Source organism: Pristiophorus japonicus, chromosome 1 (genome assembly GCF_044704955.1).
Source record: "Pristiophorus japonicus isolate sPriJap1 chromosome 1, sPriJap1.hap1, whole genome shotgun sequence".
Lineage (NCBI taxonomy): Eukaryota > Metazoa > Chordata > Chondrichthyes > Pristiophoridae > Pristiophorus > Pristiophorus japonicus.
In genome coordinates, this window is record NC_091977.1 from 6,547,704 (window position 1) to 6,569,704 (window position 22,001).

Sequence of the window (22,001 nt, forward strand, 5' to 3'; positions counted from 1 at the left end):
AGACAGAGAGAGGGAGACAGAGAGAGAGAGGGAGACAGAGATAAAGAGATAGAGAGAGAGGGAAACAGAGAGAGAGAGGGAGACAGAGATAGAGAGATAAAGAGATAGAGAGAGGGGGAGACAGAGAGATAGAGTGACAGAGATACAGAGACAGAGAGAGAGACAGAGAGAGAGACAGGGAGAGAGACAGTGAGAGAGAGTCAGAGAGAGAGAGATAGAGAGACAGAGAGAGTCAGTGAGAGAGAGAGAGTCAGAGAGAGGCAGAGAGAGGGAGACAGAGAGAGGGAGACAGACAGAGATAGAGAGACAGACAGAGATAGAGAGATAGAGATACAGAGACAGAGAGAGAGAGAGAGAGAGACAGTGAGAGAGAGATACAGAGAGAGAGAGGGAGACAGAGATAGAGAGATAGAGATACAGAGACAGAGAGAGACAGACAGAGAGACAGTGATAGAGAGAGAGATACAGAGAGAGAGAGAGAGAGAGGCAGAGAGATAGAGACAGACAGCGAGAGAGAGAGAGAGAGAGGGACAGAAATAGACCGAGATAGAAAGAGAGAGAGAGAGAGAGATAGATAGATAGCAAGAGGAGAGAAATAAAGTGAGTGGAGTAGAGACGGAGGAGCGAGTGAGAAATGGAGAGGGGGATGTGTAGAGGGAGAGTGGGAGCAGTGGAGCGAGGCTGGGAGAAGGAGCGAGGCAGTGCCTGTCAGTGTCGGAGGGAGACAGGCTCATCGATCAGGCTGCATTAGCCCCAGCCAGCGAGCAAATCACAGCACACACAGTCACCTTTCGCCAGCCCGGGGAGGGAGGGAGGGAGGGAGAGAGAGACACCTGATCGCCAGAGACAGGAGCGGAGTGCAGCGCCAGACACCCAGACCCAGGGCTCCCTCCTCCAGCAGAGATGCTGCACGGCCCCCGGGCATCGGGGGAGAGATTCTGACCCGCGAGCCGGCGGTGGGGCAAACACAGGCAATTCAGCGGCCGGGAGTCACCTGGAGCCGCTGCGCCGGTCCCCAGAGGCCGGGAGTCACCTGGAACCTTTGCGCCGGTCCTGAGAGCGACCGGGAGTCACCTGGAACCTTTGCGCCGGACCTGAGAGCGGCAGGGAGTCACCTGGAGCCGTTGCGCCGGTCCCGAGAAGCCGGGAGTCACCTGGAGCCTTTGCGCCGGTCCCGAGAGCGGCCGGGAGTCACTTGGAGCCTTTGCGTCGGTGCTGGGAGCGCAGGTTGATGGCTGGAGCCGGGCAGGAGCCGCTCGGGGTGGGCTGGGCAGACTGGATGGCGAGGTTACCCGACAGGATGCACACAGTCCCGCTCAGCACCCTGGCCATCCCCGGTGAGTAGGGAGAGAGGGGGGAACTGAGGCTCAATCTCCTGCCTCCCCGGGGGCTGCATGTTTCCCCAACTCTGATTACAGAGCTGACACTCAAATCACAATCCATTCCTCGCCGCAGGCTCCGAGGGACAAGTCTGTCTGAAATAGTGCACTGCACTTGGACTGATTGGGATAGTGCCGGCCTGAGATAGCGAATCCACTGAGTGTCTGTGTGGGTAGGTGTGTGTATGTGTATGGCTCAGTGTTTCTGTGTGTGTGTGTGTCTGTGTGTATGAGTGTGTGTGGTTCTATCTCCATGTGTCTGCATATCTGTCTGTGTGTTTCTGTGTGTAGCATGTCTATGTCTGTGTGTGTCTGCACATCTGTGTGCAAGTGTGTGCCTCTGTGTGTGTGTGTATACACCTGTGTGTGTGTGCCTGTGTGTATATTTATTGTGTGTGTTTATTTATTGTGTGTGTGTGTTTATTTATTGTGTGTGCCTGTGTGTATGTGTGTGTGCCTATGTGTGTGTGCCTGTGTGTGTGCGTGTGTGTGTGTCTGTGTGTGTGCCTGTGTGTGTTTGTGTGTGCCTGTGTGAGTGTGTGTGTGTGCCTGTGTATTTATTGCTGTACAGCTGTACAACTTGACAGAGTCAGAAACAATTCACCCCAGAATGCCCACTCTCAACACCCCCCCCCTCCCCCCCACAATGATCTGGTACAATAACCTGTGCTAGCCTGTTACAATGACCTGTGGTGACCTGTTACAATGACCTGTGCTGGCCTATTACAATGACCTGTGCTGGCCTGTTAAAATGACTGGTGGTGACCTGTTACAATGACCTGTGCTGGCCTGTTACAATGACCTGTGCTGGCCTGTTACAATGACTGGTGGTGACCTGTTACAATGACCTGTGCTGGCCTGTTAAAATGACCTCTGGTGGTCTGTTACAATGACCTGTGGTGACATGTTACAATGACCTGTGGTGACCTGTTACAATGACCTGTGGTGGCCTGTTACAATGACCTGGGTGGCCTGTTACAATGAACTCTGGTGGTCTGTTACAATGACCTGTGGTGGTCTGTTACAATGACCTGTGCTGACCTGTTACAATGACCTGTGCTGGCCTGTTACAATGACTGGTGGTGGCCTGTTACAATGACCTGTGCTGACCTGTTACAATGACTAGTGGTGACCTGTTACAATGACCTGTGGTGACCTGTTACAATGACCTGTGGTAGCCTGTTACAATGACCTGTGGTAGCCTGTTACAATGACTGGTGGTGACCTGTTACAATGACCTGTGCTGGCCTGTTAAAATGACCTCTGGTGGTCTGTTACAATGACCTGTGGTGACATGTTACAATGACCTGTGGTGACCTGTTACAATGACCTGTGGTGGCCTGTTACAATGACCTGGGTGGCCTGTTACAATGAACTCTGGTGGTCTGTTACAATGACCTGTGGTGGTCTGTTACAATGACCTGTGGTGACCTGTTCAATGACCTGTGCTGACCTGTTACAATGACCTGTGCTGGCCTGTTACAATGACTGGTGGTGGCCTGTTACAATGACCTGTGCTGACCTGTTACAATGACTAGTGGTGACCTGTTACAATGACCTGTGGTGACCTGTTACAATGACCTGTGGTAGCCTGTTACAATGACCTGTGGTAGCCTGTTACAATGACTGGTGGTGACCTGGTACAATGACCTCTGGTGACTGGGTACAAGGACCTCTGGTGATCTGGTACAATGACCTCTGGTGACCTGTTACAAGGACCTCTGGTGACCTGGTACAATGACTTCTGGTGACCTGGTACAATGACCTCTGGTGGCCTGGTACAATGACCTCTGGTGACCTGGTACAATGACCTCTGGTGATCTGGTACAATGACCTCTGGTGACCTGGTACAAGGACTTCTGGTGACCTGTTACAATGACATCTGGTGACCTGGTACAATGACCTCTGGTGGCCTGGTACAATGACCTCTGGTGACCTGGTACAATGACCTCTGGTGACCTGGTACAATGACCTCTGGTGACCTGGTACAATGACCTCTGGTGACTGGGTACAAGGACCTCTGGTGACCTGGTACAAGGACCTCTGGTGACCTGGTACAATGACCTGTGGTGACCTGTTACAATGACCTGTGGTGACCTGTTACAATGACCTCTGGTGACTGGGTACAATGACCTCTGGTGACTGGGTATCAATGACCTCTGATGACTGGGTATCAATGACCTCTGGTGACTGGGTACAAGGACCTCTGGTGACCTGGTACAAGGACCTCTAGTGACTGGGTATCAATGACCTGTGGTGACCTGGTACAGGGACCTCTGGTGACTGGGTATCAATGATTCCCCCTAAGGTGCGCAGCCGCAGATCGATTGGGAGGCCCCGCGCGGGCTGCTCACCAGCTGTTGCCGCCGGTAACGATACTGCGTGAAGGGACCGCACACGAGTGAAAACACTTTGAGGGAAGATCTGAGGTTGCGTTGACCTCTTCATGTTTAACCTATCGGAGGTCGTGGTCCCCTCGGCCCTTTGTTGAGGTGACGGAGTAGGGGTCATTTTCTGACCTTGCTGAGCATATCTCACCCATGGAACTGTGTATCGGAAGTTTGGGGAGATACTGCACAAAATCAGGAAGTCCCTCCTCATGCCTGTGGAAGTAATTTACCGGAGAGGGTATTTATCGGGGTCCCAGACAAAGGGCAGGGGCCCAGAGTGCCGGGCACTGAGGGTGATGGGAGTGGCAGAGTACTCCCGCCAAACCCCGCAGACCCCTCCCGCAGTCTCCAAGAATTGAAGATTAATCTCCCGGACATATCGGAGGGATGTGGACTAAAATTGTGAGCTTTTTTTTTCATTTTCGTTGAACACTTCTTTGTATGTCTTCGAAATATTGCAGATGGTGAAAGTGGATGTTTGACTTGGCAAGATGCTAGAATCTATTCTTAGAGACGTGGTAACAGGACACTTAGAAAATACTATTAGGATTGGGCAGAGTCAACACCGATTTAGAAAAGGAAAATCGTGCTTGACAAATCTGTTTTTTGAGGATGTAACGAGCAGGATGGATAAGGGGGGAACCAGTGCATGTGGTGTATTTGGATTTTCAGAAGGCATTTGATAAGGTGCCACACAAGAGGTTTGCACACAAATTAGGGCTCATGGGATTGGGAGTAATATACTCTCATGGATTGTGGATTGGTTAACGGACAGAAAACAGAGAGTAGGAATAAACAGGTCATGTTTGGATTGGGAGGCTGTAACTAGTGGGGTACCGCAAGGATCAGTGTTGGGGCCCCAGCTATTCACGATCTATATCAATGATTTGGATGAGGGGACCAAGTGTAATGTATCCAAGCTTGCTGACGATACAAAGCTAGGTGGGAAAGTAAGTTGTGAGGAAGATACAAAGAGGCTGTAATGGGATATAGACTGGCTGAGTGAGTGGGCAAGAACATGGCAGATGGAATATAATTTGGAGAAAGGTGAAGTTATCCACTTTGGTAAGAAAAATAGAAACACAGGATCTTTTTTAAATGGTGGGAGATTGGGAAATGTTGGTGTTCAGAGGGACCTGGGTGTCCTTGTACACGAGTCACTGAAAGTTAACATGCAGGTACAGCAAGCAATTAAGAAATCAAATGGTATGTTGGCCTTTATTACAAGAGGATTTGAGTATAAGAGTAAAGATGTCTTACTGTAGTTATATAGGGCCCTGGTGAGACCACACCTGGAGTATTGTGTATAGTTTTTGTCTCCTTACCTAAGGAAGGATATACTTGCCAAAAAGGGAGTGCAGCGAAGGTTCACCAGACTGATTCCTGGGATGGGGGGATTGTTCTATGAGGAGAGATTGAGCAGACTAGGCCTATATTACTTACAGTTTAAAAGAATGAGAGGGGATCTCATTGAAACATACAACATTCTTACAGGGCTTGACAGGGTAGATGCAGGGAGGTCTAGAACCAGGGGTCACAGTCTCAGGATAAGGGGTTGGCCATTTAGGACTGAGATGAGGAGAAATTTCTTCACCCAGAGAGTGGTGACTCTCTGTAATTCTCTGCCCCAGAGGGCTGTGGAGGCTCAGTCTTTGAGTATATTTAGAACAGAGATCGATAGATTTTCCGATATTAAGGGAATCAAGGGATATGGGGACAGTGCAGGGAAGTGGAGTTGAGGTCGAAGATCAGCCATGATCTTATTGAATGGCGGAGCAGGCTCGAGGGGCCGAATGGCCGACTCCGGCTCCTATTTCCTATGTTTTTATGAGATCAGACATGGATTGCAGAACTGGAGATTCTGTCGATGGACTTGATGAATGAATTGCATAACACAAAATGTTTGCAGTTGGGCTGGGAAGGCAGGGCTTCGTGAAGATGGACCTGTTGGGTGACCAATGGTTGGAGTGCGGGGGAAGGGCGGATCGTGGTGGGCGGTCATGTGACGAAACCGCCAGGAATACGTCCAATCAGAGCTGGTGGCTCGAGGACTACACCTGCAGCACTCGCTCTACTGGCTGATGTTTGGGGAAATGGCTGTGGGTAAGGAGCTGAGTGGAGGTACAAAATCTATTGGTGTGAGGAGGGGAAGAGGACAAGCCCATAGAGGAACATTTCTCACTGGTGAATGAGAGGTGATCTTATCAAAACGTATAAGATTATGAGGGGGCTTGACAAGGTGGATGCAGAGAGGATGTTTCCACTGATAGGGGAGACTAGAACTAGGGGGCATGATCTTAGAATAAGGGGCCGCCCATTTAAAACAGAGATGAGGAGAAATTTTTTCTCTCAGAGGGTTGTAAATCTGTGGAATTCGCTGCCTCAGAGAGCTGTGGAAGCTGGGACATTGAATAAATGTTGGAATCAATTATTAAGGATGAAATAACAACGCATTTGGAAAGCACTGACAGGATCGGTCCAAGTCAGCATAGATTTATGAAAGGGAAATCATGCTTGACAAATCTTCTGGAATTCTTTGAGGATGTAACTAGTAGAGTGGACAAGGGAGAACCAGTGGATGTGGTGTATTTGGACTTTCAGAAGGCTTTTGACAAGGTCCCACACAAGAGATTGGTGTGCAAAATCAAAGCACATGGTATTGGGGGTAATGTACTGACGTGGATAGAGAACTGGTTGGCAGCAGGAAGCAGAGAGTCGGGATAAACGGGTCCTTTTCAGAATGGGAGGCAGTGACTAGTGGAGTGCCGCAGGGCTCAGTGCTGGGACCCCAGCTCTTTACAATATACATTAACGATTTGGATAAAGGAATTGAGTGTAATATCTCCAAGTTTGCAGACGACACTAAACTGGGTGGCGGTGTGAGCTGTGAGGGGGACGCTAAGAGGCTGCAGGGTGACTTGGACAGGTTAGGTGAGTGGGCAAATGCATGGCAGATGCAGTATAATGTGGATAAATGTGAGGTTATCCACTTTGGGGGCAAAAACGCGAAGACAGAATATTATCTGAATGGCGGCAGATTAGGAATTGGGGAAGATGCAATGAGACCTGGGTGACATGGTTCATCAGTCATTGAAAGTTGGCATGCAGGTATAGCAGGCGGTGAAGAAGGCAAATAGTATGTTGGCCTTCATAGCTAGGGGATTCGAGTATAGGAGCAGGGAGGTCTTACTGCAGTTGAACAGGGCCTTGGTGAGGCCTCACCTGGAATATTGTGTGCAGTTTTGGTCTCCTAATCTGAGGAAGGACGTTCTTGCTATTGAGGGAGTGCAGCGAAGGTTCCCGGGATGACAGGACTGACATATGAGGCGAGATTGGATCAACTGGGCCTTTATACACTGGATGAGAGGGGATCTCATAGAAACATATAAGATTCTGGCAGGACGGGACAGGTTAGATGTGGGAAGAATGTTCCCGACATTAGGGAAGTCCAGAACCAGTGTTAGGATAAGGGGCAGGCCATTTAGGACTGAGATGAGGAGAAACTTCTTCACTCAGAGAGTTGTTGACCTGTGGAATTCCCTACCGCAGAGAGTTGTTGATGCCAGTTCATTGGATATATTCAAGAGGGAGTTAGATATGGCCCTTACGGCTGAGGGGATCAAGGGGTATGGAGAGAAAGCAGGAAAGGGGTACTGATGGAATGATCAGCCATGATCATATTGAATGGTGGTGCAGGCTCGAAGGGCCGAATGGCCTACTCCTGCACCTATTTTCTATGTTTCGATGTTTCTATGTTAAGACAGAGATAGACAGTTTCTTAACCGATAAGAGATCAAGAGATTATGGGGAACGGGCAGAGAAGTGGAGCTGAGTCCATGATCAGATCAGCCATGATCGTATTAAATGGCGGAACAGGCTCGAGGGGCCGTATGGCCTTTTCCTGCTCCTATTTCTTATGTTCTTATGCTGGTTCACAATTGATGTACTTTGGGGGAGTGGAGTTAATGGAATTCTCATCTAGTGTTCATTCACTCCAATCAGCAGGTCCATAAGACTCCACCCCCCGTCCCTGAGATGAGCTCTCAACTACAAATCCTCTCCGTCACCAAGGCCGCCTACTTCCACCACCATGACGCCGTACGTCTTCGCCCCTACTTCAGCTTGTCCGCTGCTGACACCCTCATGATTCCAATGCTCTCCTGGCTGGCTTCCCATCTTCCACCCTCCATAAATTTCAGTTCATCCAAAACTCGGCAGCCCGTGTCCTAACTCACCCATCACCCCTCTGTGCTCGCTGCCCCATGTCCTAACTCGCACCGAGTCCCGCTCAGCCATCGCCCCGTGCTCGCTGCCCCGTGTCCTAACTCGCACCGAGTCCCGCTCACCCATCGCCCCCTGTGCTCGCTGCCCCGTGTCCTAACTCGCACCAAGTCCTGCTCACCCATCACCCCCCTGTGCTCGCTGACCTGTGTCCTAACTCGCACCGAGTCCCACTCACCCATCACCCCCTGTGCTCGCTGCCCCGTGTCCTAACTCGCACCAAGTCCCGCTCACCCATCACCCCCTGTGCTCGCTGCCCCGTGTCCTAACTCGCACCGAGTCCCGCTCACCCATCACCCCCTGTGCTCGCTGCCCCGTGTCCTAACTCGCACCAAGTCCCGCTCACCCATCACCCCCTGTGCTCGCTGCCCGGTGATCTAACTCGCACCGAGTCCCGCTCACCCATCACCCCCTGTGCTCGCTGCCCCGTGTCCTAACTCGCACCAAGTCCCGCTCACCCATCACCCCCTGTGCTCACTGACCTACAGTGGCTCCGGTTATGCAATGCCTCGATTTTAAAATTCTCATCCTTGTTTACAAATCCCTCCATGGCCCTCGCTCCCTCCCTATCTCTGTAATCTCCTCTAGCCCCACAACCCCCCGAGATATCTGTGCTCCTCTAATTCTGTCCTCCTTCGCATCCCTGATTATAATTGCTCAATCATCGGTGGCCGTGCCTTCTGTTGCCTGGGCCCCAAGCTCTGGAACTCCCTCCCTAAACCTCTCCACCTCTCTACCTCTCTTTCCTCCTTAAAGATGCTCCTTAAAACCGACCTCTTTGACCGAGGGTCACCTGCGCTAATTTCTACTTACGTGGCTCGATGTCAACGTTTGTTTGATAAACGCTCCTGTGAAGCGCTTTGGGGCGTTTTAATACATTAAAGGTGCTATACAAATAGAGGTTGCTATAGAGTGGAGGAGATGGAATCCTCATCTGGTGTTCCCATGGGAACAGCTTTACTGCAGGAAGCCGAAACATCAGACCGACGTTCCCCGTTAGCGGCGCTTTGTTTGTTTCAATACGTGGTCCCGTTAAATTTCTGCGCATGTGCGGTATTTACCAGGGAAAATGACATGAGGAGCCTGCGCGAGACCTTGCAGCTCACTGCGTGGGAGCTTACTGCGTGGGCCCTTACTGCACGAGAGCTTACTGCACAGGACCTTACAGCTCATCGCGTGAGACCTTACAGCTCACTGCGTGGGACCTTACTGCATGGGACCTTACTGCGCGGGACCTTACTGTGCAGGACCTTACAGCTCACTGCGTGGGACCTTACTGCACGGGACCTTACTGCGCAGGACCTTACAGCTCACTGCGTGGGACCTTACTGCGCGGGACCTTACAGCTCACTGCGTGGGACCTTACTGCGCGGGACCTTACTGCACAGGACCTTACTGCGCAGGACCTTACAGCTCACTGCGTGGGACCTTACTGCGTGGGACCTTACAGCTCACTGCGTGGGACCTTACTGCGCGGGACCTTACAGCTCACTGCGTGGGACCTTACAGCTCACTGCGTGGGACCTTACAGCTCACTGCGTGGGAGCTTACTGCTCACCGCGTGAGAGCGTACAGCTTACTGTGTGGGACCTTAGTGCACGGGACCTCACTGCGCGGGACCTCACTGCGCGGGACCTCACTGCATGGGACCTTACTACATGGGATCTTACTGCACTGCACCTTACAGCTCACTGCATGGGACCTCACTGCGCGGAACCTTACTGCGTGGGACCTTGCAGCTCACTGCACGGGACCTCACTGTGCGGGACCTCACTGTGCAAGACCTCACTGCGCGGGACCTTACTGCACGGGACCTCACTGCGCAAGACCTCACTGCGCGAGACCTCACTGCGCGGGACCTCACTGCGCAAGACCTCACTGCGCGGGACCTCACTGCGCGGGACCTCACTGTGCAAGACTTCACTGCGCGGGACCTCACTGCGCGGGACCTCACTGCGCAAGACCTCACTGCGCGGGACCTCACTGCGCAAGACCTCACTACGCGGGACCTCACTGCGTGGGACCTCACTGCGCAAGACCTCACGGTGCGGGACCTCACTGCGCAGGACCTCACTGCGCAAGACCTCACTGCGCGGGACCTCACTGCGCGGGACCTTACTGCGTGGCTCCTTTCAGCTCACTGCGCATGACCTTACTGCGTGGGACCTTGCAGCTCACTGCGCGGAATCTTACTGCGCGGGACCTAACTGCGTGGAACCTTACTGCACAGGACCTTACTGCACAGGACCTTGCAGCTTATTGCGTGGGAACTTACTGGGCGGGACCTTACAGCTCACTGCATGGGGACTTACTGCGTGGAACCTTACTGCACAGGACCTTACTGCACGGGACCTTACTGCACGGGACCTCACTGCACGGGACCTCACTGCGTGGGACCTTACTGCACGGGACCTTTCTGCACGGGACTTTGCTACGTGGGACCTTACTGCACGGGACCTTACTGCATGGGACCTTACTGCACATGGCCTTACTGCACGGGACCTTACTGCACGGAACCTTACTGCACGGGACCTTACTGCACGGGATCTTGCAGCTCACTGTGCGGCTGTGCCCCTTCACGGGAACATTACATCAGACTCCCCCACCCCTCCCCGATGGATTTGATATATGACCCAATGTTATTTGCAGAAACCCTGTTGATTGAGGGAGTGGAGACTTACAGAGCTGATGATGGTAGTGAGTCACTTAACTGACTCCTAAAGACATTAGGCTTACTAGCTCGGTGATATATTTAATCTTGTCTTAAAAGTAGAGATGATTCTGTGTGAGTATCCGGGCTCTGTTAATGGAATGGGAAAGCAGTTTGGTGCGAGGGGAGAATTCACAGGGGATAACTTGCCCACCAAAGATAACTGCCCTTGGATCTGTCGGGTTTGGAGCTCCATGTAGTGACTGCATGTCTCTGACTGGAGCAACTCATAGATCAATATTAGCCATAAACCTCAGCGGTCCTGGGTTAACCAAATTCCCCCGATGTCACAGTGGATCAGATGAAGGTCAGATACTGGGCCAGCCACAAAGAGGTCCATCCCATCATGCTGAGTGGTGGAGTTGAATTATATGGGATTACACAGGATATACGGCACAGAAACAGGCCATTCAGCCCAACCAGTTTATGCTCCACTCGAGCCTCCTCCCGTCTTTCCTCATCTAACTCTATCAGCATAACCCTCTGTTCCCTTCTCCCTCATATGCTTGTCTAGCCTCCCCTTAAATGCATCGATACTATTCGCTTCAACCACTCCCTGTGGTCGCGAGTTCCTACATTCTCACCACGCTCTGGGTAAAGAAGTTTCTTCTGAATTCCCTGTTGGATTTTGTTACGTTCAGAATAACTCCACAAAACTGTATTGTAAGCTCAAACTGTTGTGACCTTGGTCTCTTTAATGTGACTCCAGAGTGAGGAAGCAGCATGGTAGACTGCCTTTTACACCTGCTTGCCCCCGGATGCACAGCTGACCCTTAGGTCTCCCACAGGTGTGCCCCCTAGTGGCAAGTCTGACATATTGGTGAGGTTTACCAACATACATAACATCATCCCCCCCCCAAAGTTTTATGTACAAGTTACTTGCAAGTTGAGGCGATCTGGCGCTCTGCGTTCCTGGGTCGATCGCCTGGGTAGAAGTCCTGGCACGGGTGAGTTGGTCAGATCGTTGCTGCACGGCCGCCTGGCCGGTCTGATTGGACCGACGGGCATGGTGGGTTCATCCTCGTGGTTGACGGCGAGGTCGATTGTGTCAGTGGGTCGCTGGGGGCCAGGTCCTTTCACAGTGGTTCCTGGTTATCTGTAATTCGCAGTTTGGTCTGGTCCAAATGCTTTCTGCGTTTGCCCAGTACATGGTTTCACAATCAAATGCTCCATTTTCATCACACACACTCCATTCCCCTCTTTGGCTAATACAGTGTTAGCAGCCCATCTGGGGCCATGATCATGGTCTACATCATTTATTCTGATGTCGCGTGGAGGAGCCGTGCGATCATGGTACATTCTCTGCTGATAGCATACGGAAGGCTCGGTTCTGAGTGATTCTGTCCGGTGACTGTGTAGCACCAGGGATAGCCGGGTCTGTGGGGAGTCTACCGTGACACGTGTGGTGCTTGGCTTTGTGATTTGGGCTGCCCACTCTGGATTATTGTCGCTGACCCTAAGGTCTGGCAAGCCCAGGATGGCCGATATGGCCTTGAGACTTTCAGTAGTGGCGGGAGGCCGCGTGGTCCCTGTGGATCCTGAGCCATGGTGTGTAGCCTCCTTGCCTTTCTTTGCAACGTTGCAGGGTTGCCCCGTAGGGGGCAATCAGGTGGGATGAGCATTTTGTCTTTGCGACGGATAAGCTGCAACATCCCGTCTAGCGGTTCGCCGTTAGCAGGCGGTAACATGGGATCCTGGCTGGTCCAGGTCTTAAACTGGGGAGCCGTTATGGTTGGCCCCTCGCTCTCTAGCACTTCCATAACAACAAGCAGGTCTGCGGGTGGGCAATGGTAGCCAATTGAGGGCATCAGCACCGTTCTCAGTGCCTGGCCCGTGGTGGATCATGTTACAGTGCACAGACAGTGTTAGACATTTCGAGACAAAGCATTGATAATGGTGCCTCTGATCTCCAAAAACTGTGAGATTGGCAGCTTGTCTGACTCGAGCACATATTGGGACACTCTTTGGTACGTCTCTTTTGTCCTGTGAATGCAGGCTACTGCCTTGGTTAACTTATTGGATACATGTACAACCGGTTGGGGGTCACCCGCTACTTTGGCTTGCTGTACAACACTCCCGACCCCGTGTGATAACACATCACTTGCTACAAGTACTTTGTCAGATACATATACGACTGGTTGGTGTTGGCCCGCTACTTTGGCTTGTTGTGAGGTATCCCCGACCCCATATGATACTACATCATTGGCCGCGAAAGAGCACTCACATGGGTTACACAGTGCAAACCACTTATTGGAACGTAATGGGTTCCTGGCCTTCTCAGCAGCCACCCCTTTACCTTTGCCCCAAGCTCTGTCATCTTCCTTGCTGGGCAACACATGTCTCTGTTTCGTTGCAGCGACCTCCCGTGGTCTGGACGCTCTCTCGTCCCGTGGTCTGGACGCTCTCTCGTCCCGTGGTCTGGACGCTCTCTCGTCCCGTGGTCTGGACACTGTCTCGTCCCGTGGTCTGAACGCTCTCTCGTCCCGTGGTCTGGACGCACTTTCGTCCCGTGGTCTGAACGCTCTCTCGTCCCGTGGTCAGAATGCTCTCTCGTCCCGTGGTCTGGACGCTCTCTCGTCCCGTGTTCTGGACGCTCTCTCGTCCCGTGGTCTGAACGCTCTCTCGTCCCGTGGTCTGGACGCACTTTCGTGCCTTGGTCTGGACGCACCTTCGTCCAGTGGTCTGAACGCTCTCTCGTCCCGTGGTCTGGATACACTCTCGTCCCATGGTCTGGATGCACCTTCGTCCCGTGGTCTGGACACACTTTCGTCCCGTGGTCTGGACACATCATTGTCCCGTGGTCTGGACGCTCTCTCGTCCCGTGGTCTGGACACTCTCTCGTCCTGTGGTCTGGACGCACTTTCGTACCGTGGTCTGGATGCACCTTCGTCCCGTGGTCTGGATGCACTCTCGTCCCGTGGTCTGGACACACCTTCGTCCCGTGGTCTGGACACACCTTCGTCCCGTGGTCTGGATGCACTCTCGTCCCGTGGTCTGGACACACCTTCGTCCCGTGGTCTGGACACACCTTCGTCCCGTGGTCTGGACGCTCTCTCGTCCAGTGGTCTGGACACACCTTTGTCCCGTGGTCTGGACACACCTTCGTCCCGTGGTCTGGACGCTCTCTCGTCCCGTGGTCTGGACGCTCTCTCGTCCTGTGGTCTGGACGCACTTTCGTACCGTGGTCTGAACGCACGTTTGTCCCGTGGTCTGGATGCACTCTCGTCCCGTGGTCTGGACACACCTTCGTCCCGTGGTCTGGAAGCACCTTCGTCCCGTGGTCTGAACACACCTTCGTCCTGTGGTGTGGACGCACCTTCGTCCCGTGGTCTGGATGCACCTTCGTCCCATGGTCTGGACACAATTTCATCCCGTGGTCTGGACACACCTTCGTCCCGTGGTCTGGACACACCTTCGTCCCGTGGTCTGGACACACCTTCGTCCCGTGGTCTGGACACACCTTCGTCCCGTGGTCTGAACACACCTTCGTCCCGTGGTCTGGACACACCTTCGTCCCGTGGTCTGGACACACCTTCGTCCCGTGGTCTGGACACACCTTCGTCCCGTGGTCTGGACACACCTTCGTCCCGTGGTCTGGACACACCTTCGTCCAGTGGTCTGAACACACCTTCGTCCCGTGGTCTGAACACACCTTCGTCCAGTGGTCTGAACACACCTTCGTCCCGTGGTCTGAACACACCTTCGTCCCGTGGTCTGGACGCACCTTCGTCCCGTGGTCTGGACACACCTTTGTCCCGTGGTCTGAACACACCTTCGTCCCGTGGTCTGGACACACCTTTGTCCCGTGGTCTGAACACACCTTCGTCCCGTGGTCTGGACACACCTTCGTCCCGTGGTCTGGACACACCTTCGTCCCGTGGTCTGAACACACCTTCGTCCCGTGGTCTGAACACACCTTCGTCCCGTGGTCTGGACACACCTTCGTCCAGTGGTCTGAACACACCTTCGTCCAGTGGTCTGAACACACTTTCGTCCCGTGGTCTGGACACACCTTCATCCCGTGGTCTGGACACACCTTCATCCCGTGGTCTGGACACACCTTCGTCCCGTGGTCTGGACACACCTTCGTCCAGTGGTCTGAACACACCTTCGTCCCGTGGTCTGAACACACCTTCGTCCCGTGGTCTGAACACACCTTCGTCCCGTGGTCTGGACACACTTTCGTCCCGTGGTCTGAACACACCTTCATCCAGTGGTCTGGACACACTTTCGTCCCGTGGTCTGGACACACCTTTGTCCCGTGGTCTGAACACACTTTCGTCCCGTGGTCTGGACACACCTTCATCCCGTGGTCTGGACACACTTTCGTCCCGTGGTCTGAACACACTTTCGTCCCGTGGTCTGGACACACCTTCATCCCGTGGTCTGGACACACCTTCATCCAGTGGTCTGAACACACCTTCGTCCCATGGTCTGAACACACTTTCGTCCCGTGGTCTGAACACACTTTCGTCCCGTGGTCTGAACACACTTTCGTCCCGTGGTCTGGACACACCTTCATCCCGTGGTCTGGACACACCTTCGTCCAGTGGTCTGGACACACCTTCATCCAGTGGTCTGAACACACCTTCGTCCCGTGGTCTGGACACACCTTCATCCAGTGGTCTGAACACACCTTCGTCCCGTGGTCTGGACACACCTTCGTCCCGTGGTCTGAACACACCTTCGTCCAGTGGTCTGGACACACTTTCGTCCCGTGGTCTGGACACACCTTCGTCCAGTGGTCTGAACACACCTTCGTCCAGTGTTCTGGACACACCTTCATCCCGTGGTCTGGACACACCTTCGTCCCGTGGTCTGGACACACCTTCTTCCAGTGGTCTGGACACACCTTCGTCCCGTGGTCTGGACACACCTTCGTCCCGTGGTCTGGACACACCTTCGTCCCGTGGTCTGGACACACCTTCGTCCCGTGGTCTGGACACACCTTCTTCCAGTGGTCTGGACACACCTTCGTCCCGTGGTCTGAACACACCTTCGTCCCGTGGTCTGGACACACCTTCGTCCCGTGGTCTGGACACACCTTCGTCCAGTGGTCTGAACACACCTTCGTCCCGTGGTCTGAACACACCTTCGTCCCGTGGTCTGAACACACCTTCGTCCCGTGGTCTGAACACACCTTCGTCCCGTGGTCTGGACACACCTTCATCCCGTGGTCTGAACACACCTTCGTCCCGTGGTCTGGACACACCTTCGTCCTGTGGTCTGAACACACCTTCGTCCCGTGGTCTGGACACACCTTCGTCCCGTGGTCTGGACACACCTTTGTCCCGTGGTCTGAACACACCTTCGTCCCGTGGTCTGGACACACCTTCGTCCCGTGGTCTGAACACACCTTCGTCCCGTGGTCTGGACACACCTTCGTCCCGTGGTCTGAACACACCTTCGTCCCGTGGTCTGGACACACCTTCGTCCAGTGGTCTGAACACACTTTCGTCCCGTGGTCTGAACACACCTTCGTCCCGTGGTCTGGACACACCTTCGTCCCGTGGTCTGAACACACCTTCGTCCAGTGGTCTGGACACACCTTCGTCCCGTGGTCTGAACACACCTTCGTCCAGTGGTCTGAACACACCTTCGTCCAGTGGTCTGGACACACCTTCGTCCCGTGGTCTGAACACACCTTCGTCCCGTGGTCTGAACACACTTTTGTCCTGTGGTCTGAACACACCTTCGTCCAGTGGTCTGAACACACCTTCGCCCCGTGGTCTGGACACACCTTCGTCCCGTGGTCTGAACACACCTTCGTCCCGTGGTCTGAACACACTTTTGTCCTGTGGTCTGAACACACCTTCATCCAGTGGTCTGAACACACCTTCGTCCCGTGGTCTGGACACACCTTCGTCCCGTGGTCTGGACGCACCTTCCTCCCGTGGTCTGAACACACCTTCGTCCAGTGGTCTGGACACACCTTCGTCCCGTGGTCTGGACACACCTTCGTCCCGTGGTCTGAACACACCTTCGTCCCGTGGTCTGAACACACCTTCGTCCCGTGGTCTGGACACACCTTCGTCCCGTGGTCTGAACACACCTTTGTCCAGTGGTCTGAACACACCTTCGTCCAGTGGTCTGAACACACCTTCGCCCCGTGGTCTGGACACACCTTCGTCCCGTGGTCTGAACACACCTTCGTCCCGTGGTCTGAACACACTTTTGTCCTGTGGTCTGAACACACCTTCATCCAGTGGTCTGAACACACCTTCGTCCCGTGGTCTGGACACACCTTCGTCCCGTGGTCTGAACACACCTTCGTCCCGTGGTCTGAACACACCTTCGTCCCGTGGTCTGGACGCACCTTCCTCCCGTGGTCTGAACACACCTTCGTCCAGTGGTCTGGACACACCTTCGTCCCGTGGTCTGGACACACCTTCGTCCCGTGGTCTGAACACACCTTCGTCCCGTGGTCTGAACACACCTTCGTCCCGTGGTCTGGACACACCTTCGTCCCGTGGTCTGAACACACCTTTGTCCAGTGGTCTGAACACACCTTCGTCCAGTGGTCTGAACACACCTTCGTCCTGTGGTCTGAACACACCTTCGTCCCGTGGTCTGGACACACCTTCGTCCCGTGGTCTGGACACACCTTCGTCCCGTGGTCTGGATGTACCTTCGTCCTGTGGTCTGGACACACCTTCGTCCCGTGGTCTGGACACACCTTCGTCCCGTGGTCTGGATGTACCTTCGTCCTGTGGTCTGGACACACCTTCGTCCCGTGGTCTGGACACACCTTCGTCCCGTGGTCTGGACACACCTTCGTCCTGTGGTCTGGACGCACTCTCGTCCCGTGGTCTGAACGAATTCTCGTCCGTGTCCGTGATGCCGACTGTCGCGATGTTCCTCCCGAGGGATTTGGCCTCGGGCGTCGGGAAGACGCATTCGGATCGTTTCGACCGGAGTCCCACTCTGCATGGTCGACCTGGAGCTTCTTCCATCGTCGCGAAGAGGTTGTCGGCTTTGGGTGGTGGGTACCGCGCCTGTACCGCTGCTCGGTTGAACTTTACCTCCTCGTGGTTGTGATGAGCGGCCTGTGCCTCGGGGATCTGCAAATGGATCTGCACTTCGATGCCTGGTTCAGCTGAAGGTGGGGGTTTGCTCGGCCTTTGAGCAGGGGAGACGTCGTTCGCTGGAGAAGGTACGCAGAGGTTTTCCCAGTTCCATCGAATCTTCCCCATCCACCTTCAACCAGGCAGCGTTGGCCCATCACCTGAAACAGTCCACAGTGGTAAATCGTGCACTGCTCCCTCATGGGATACTCTTATGTCCGCACTACCAATAACTGGTATCAGTTCCTTGGTGTAGGTGCATAGCTTTGCCTGAATCGGGATCAGCTTGGGTCGCTGTGCTTTGTCGCCCCACAGCCTCTCAAATGCCTTCTGGCTCATAACTGATTGACTCGCCCCTGTGTCTAATTCCATGGAAACTGGAGTGCCGTTAAGTTTAACTTTTAACATTATCGGGGGACTTTTGGTGGTGAAGGTGTGTGTCCCATATACTTCCTCCATCCTCAGGTTGAGTTGCCTCTCCTGCTCGTTCAGCGTGATCCTTGCTGGATCGGTCGTCCTCTCCTGACTCTGCCACGTGGTGAGTCACAGGTCATTTGCACATTCGCTGGAGGTGCCCCATTGTTCCACAGCCCTTGCACACATAGGGCTTGAATCGACATTGATGAGCTCTATGACTGCCCCCGCAGCGCCAACTTGGTGTTAATGGATATGCATTCACGCCCCACGGTGGACTCTGAGTCACTCTGGGCCTAGGTCTGGCCTCTGCATTCTTGTGGGCCCTGCCCTGTACAGTCCTGCCTGCTGAAAACATTATTTTATGCACAGTACTTGCCAGTGAGCTTCGATGCTGTGAAGATATCTGTTTCGTGTTATCGCTCGTGGATATGAAAGCCTGGGCTATCGTGATGGCCTTGCTCAGATCTAGGGATTCGGCAGACAGCAGTTTGCGAAGAATGACCTCGTGGCCGATTCCAAGCACAAAAAAGTCCCGCAACATGTCCCCCAAGGATCCTGCAAATTCGCACTGTCCCGCAAAGCGTCTTAGGTCGGTGACAAAGCTCGCCACGTTCTGGCCCTCGGTGATGGTGCGTGTAAAAGCGATACCTGGCCATCAAGATGCTCTCCTTCGGCTTGAGGTGTTCCCTAACCAGCGTGTATAGTTCTGTGTAAGACTTGTCTGTTGGTTTGACCGGTGGCAGCAGATTTTTGAGGAGGCCATATATCGAAGACCCACATACGGTGAGGAGAATCGCCCTGCGCTTGATCGTTGTCTCAGCCTTGTCCAGTTCGTTGGCCACCAAGTACTGGTCGAGGCGCTCAACGAAGGCTTCCCAATCATCACCCTCAACAAACCTCTCAAGAATACCAACGGCAGCCATTACCGCGTGAAAGTTCGTGATCCGTTACTCGTCGCCAATTGTTATGTTCAGCATAACTCCACAAGACTGTATTGTAAGCTCAAATGCTGTGACCTTGGTCTCTTTAATGTGACTCCAGAGTGAGGAGGCAGCATGGCGGATTGCCTTTTATACCTGCTTGCCCCAGGGTGCACAGGTGACCCTTGGGGTCTCCCACAGGTGTGCGCCCCCTGGTGGCAAGTCTTACATATTGGTGAGGTTTACATACATACATAACAGATTTCTTGATGACTATCTTATATTGATGGCCTCTAGTTATGCTCTTCCCCACAAGTGGCATCCCTTTCTCTGTATCCACTCTATCAAAATCTTTCAAAATTTTAAAGACCTCGATTAGGTCACCCCTTCTCTTTTCAAGAGAAAAGCGATCCAACCTGTTCATCCTTTCCTGATGGGTATTATCCTTGTAAATCTTCTCTGCACCCTCTCCAGTGCCTCTGTATCCTTTTTATAATATGGTGACCAGAACTGTACGCAGTGCTCCTAGTGTGGTCTAAGCAAGGTTCGATACAGGTTTAACATAACTTCCCTACTTTAAAATACTATCCCGCTAGAAATAAACCCGAGTGCTTGGTTTGCTTTTATTAACGGCCTTGTTAACTAACCTGTGTCACAACCTTTAGCGATTTGTGTATGTGTACTCCCAGATTCCTTTGCTCTTCTACCCCATTCAGATTCTTACATTCCAAATAATAAGTGACCTCCCTATTCTTCTGAGCAACATGTAACACCTCACATTTATCTGTGTTGAATTTCATTTGCCAATTATATGCCCATTCTGCAAGTTTATTAATGTCCTCCTATAATTTGTTGCAGTCCTCCCCAGTATTGACTATCCCCCCAATTTGGTGTCATCTGCAAATTTAGAAATTGTGCTTTTGATTCCAAAGTCTAAATCGTTAATATAAATTGTGAACAACAGTGGTCCCAGCACTGATCCTTGTGGAACACCACTAACCACCTTCTGCCTCTCTGAATAGCTGCCCTTTACTCCCACTCTCTGCTTTCTGTCTTGAATCCAGCTAGCGATCCCTTCTGCTACTTGTCCCCTGACTCCACATTCTCTGACCTTGTTCATTAGTGCGTTAAGTGGTACCTTGTTGATGGCCTTTTGAAAATTTAGATAAATTACATCTACCGCATTACCCTTGTCTACTCTCTCTGTTACATCTTCAAAAAATTCAATGAGGTTGGTCAAGCAAGACTTTCCCTTTTGAAATCCATGCTGACTATTTGTCATTATATTTTTGGTTTCTAGGTGTTCTATTTTCTCCTTTAGTACGGATTCCATTATATTTCCCACCACCGATATTAAACTGACTGGTCTATAAGATTTATTCAATGTATAAGCTAATGAGGGGGCTTGACAAGGTGGATGCAGAGAGGATGTTTCCACTGATAGGGGAGACTAGAACTAGAGGGCATAATCTTAGAATAAGGGGCTGCCCATTTAAAACAGATGAGGAAAAATTTCTTCTCAGAGGGTTGTAAATCTGTGAAATTCACTGCCTCAGAGAGCTGTGGAAGCTGAGACATTGAATAAATTTAAGACAGAAATAGACAGTTTCTTAACCGATAAGGGATGGAATACAAAAGCAGGGAGGTCCTGCTGCAACTGTACAGGGTATTGGTGAGGCCGCACCTGGAGTACTGCGTGCAGTTTTGGTCACCTTACTTAAGGAAGGATAGACTAGCTTTGGAGGGGGTACAGAGACGATTCACTAGGCTGATTCCGGAGATGAGGGGGTTACCTTATGATGATAGATTGAGTAGACTGGGTCTTTACTCATTGGAGTTCAGAAGGATGAGGGGTGATCTTATAGAAACATTTAAAATAATGAAAGGAATAGACAAGATAGAGGCAGAGAGGTTGTTTCCACTGGTCGGGGAGACTAGAACTAGGGGGCACAGCCTCAAAATATGGGGGAGCCAATTTAAAACCGAGTTGAGAAGTAATTTCTTCTCCCTGAGGGTTGTGAATCTGTGGAATTCTCTGCCCAAGGAAGCAGTTGAGGCTAGCTCATTGAATGTATTCAAGTCACAGATAGATAGATTTTTAACCAATAAGGGAATTAAGGGTTATGGGGAGAGGGCGGGTAAGTGAAGCTGAGTCCATGATCGGATCAGTCATGATCGTATTAAATGGCGGAGCAGGCTCGAGGGGCCGTATGGCCTACTCCTGCCCCTATTTCTTATGTTCTTATGTTCTTATAATTCACTGGACATGTTCTATCTCCCTTCTTCAATATAGGTATTACGTTAGCTATCTGCTAGTCCTCGGCAGTACACCTTGTTCTAACTAATTATGAAATATGTGTAAAAATGCCTCTGCTATCTCCTCCTTAATTCAATGAATCTGGTAACTTATGGGCTGTCACCGGGAAAATATCCGTGAAGGAAATCGGATTTTCACCAGAAACCCAACTGGTTCCCTGATAAAAGACTTGCATTTCTATAGCGCCTTTCACACCCTCAGGACGTCCCAAAACGCTTTCCAGCTAATGAAGTACTTTTGGGTGTAGTCACAGCTGTAATGTAGGAAACACGGCAGTCAAGTTGGGCACAGCAAGCTCCCACAAACAGCAATGTGCTTATCACCAGATATCAGTTTCACTGATGTTGATTGAGGCAGAAATATTGGCCAAGACACCGAGGATAACTCCCCTGCTCTTCTTCGAATAGTGTAATCGGATCCTTTACGTCCACGTGAGAGGGCACACGGGGCCTTGGTATAACATCTCAACTGAAAAACGGCAGCTCCCACTGTGCAGCACTCCTTCAGTACTGCCCCTCCGACA

The 22,001-nt window shown here is 52.3% G+C and overlaps 1 protein-coding gene across 1 annotated transcript in view; it reads left to right on the forward strand.

Moving 5' to 3' along the window:
• Nucleotides 1-1,231: 1,231 nt before the first annotated feature.
• The window catches only part of plcxd3 (phosphatidylinositol-specific phospholipase C, X domain containing 3), a 42,284-nt gene continuing 21,514 nt past the window's right edge, over nucleotides 1,232-22,001 (forward strand). The window contains exon 1 of the mRNA XM_070892153.1: nucleotides 1,232-1,337. Coding sequence (XP_070748254.1) covers nucleotides 1,232-1,337 — 106 coding nt within the window. The remainder of the gene's footprint in view (nucleotides 1,338-22,001) is intronic.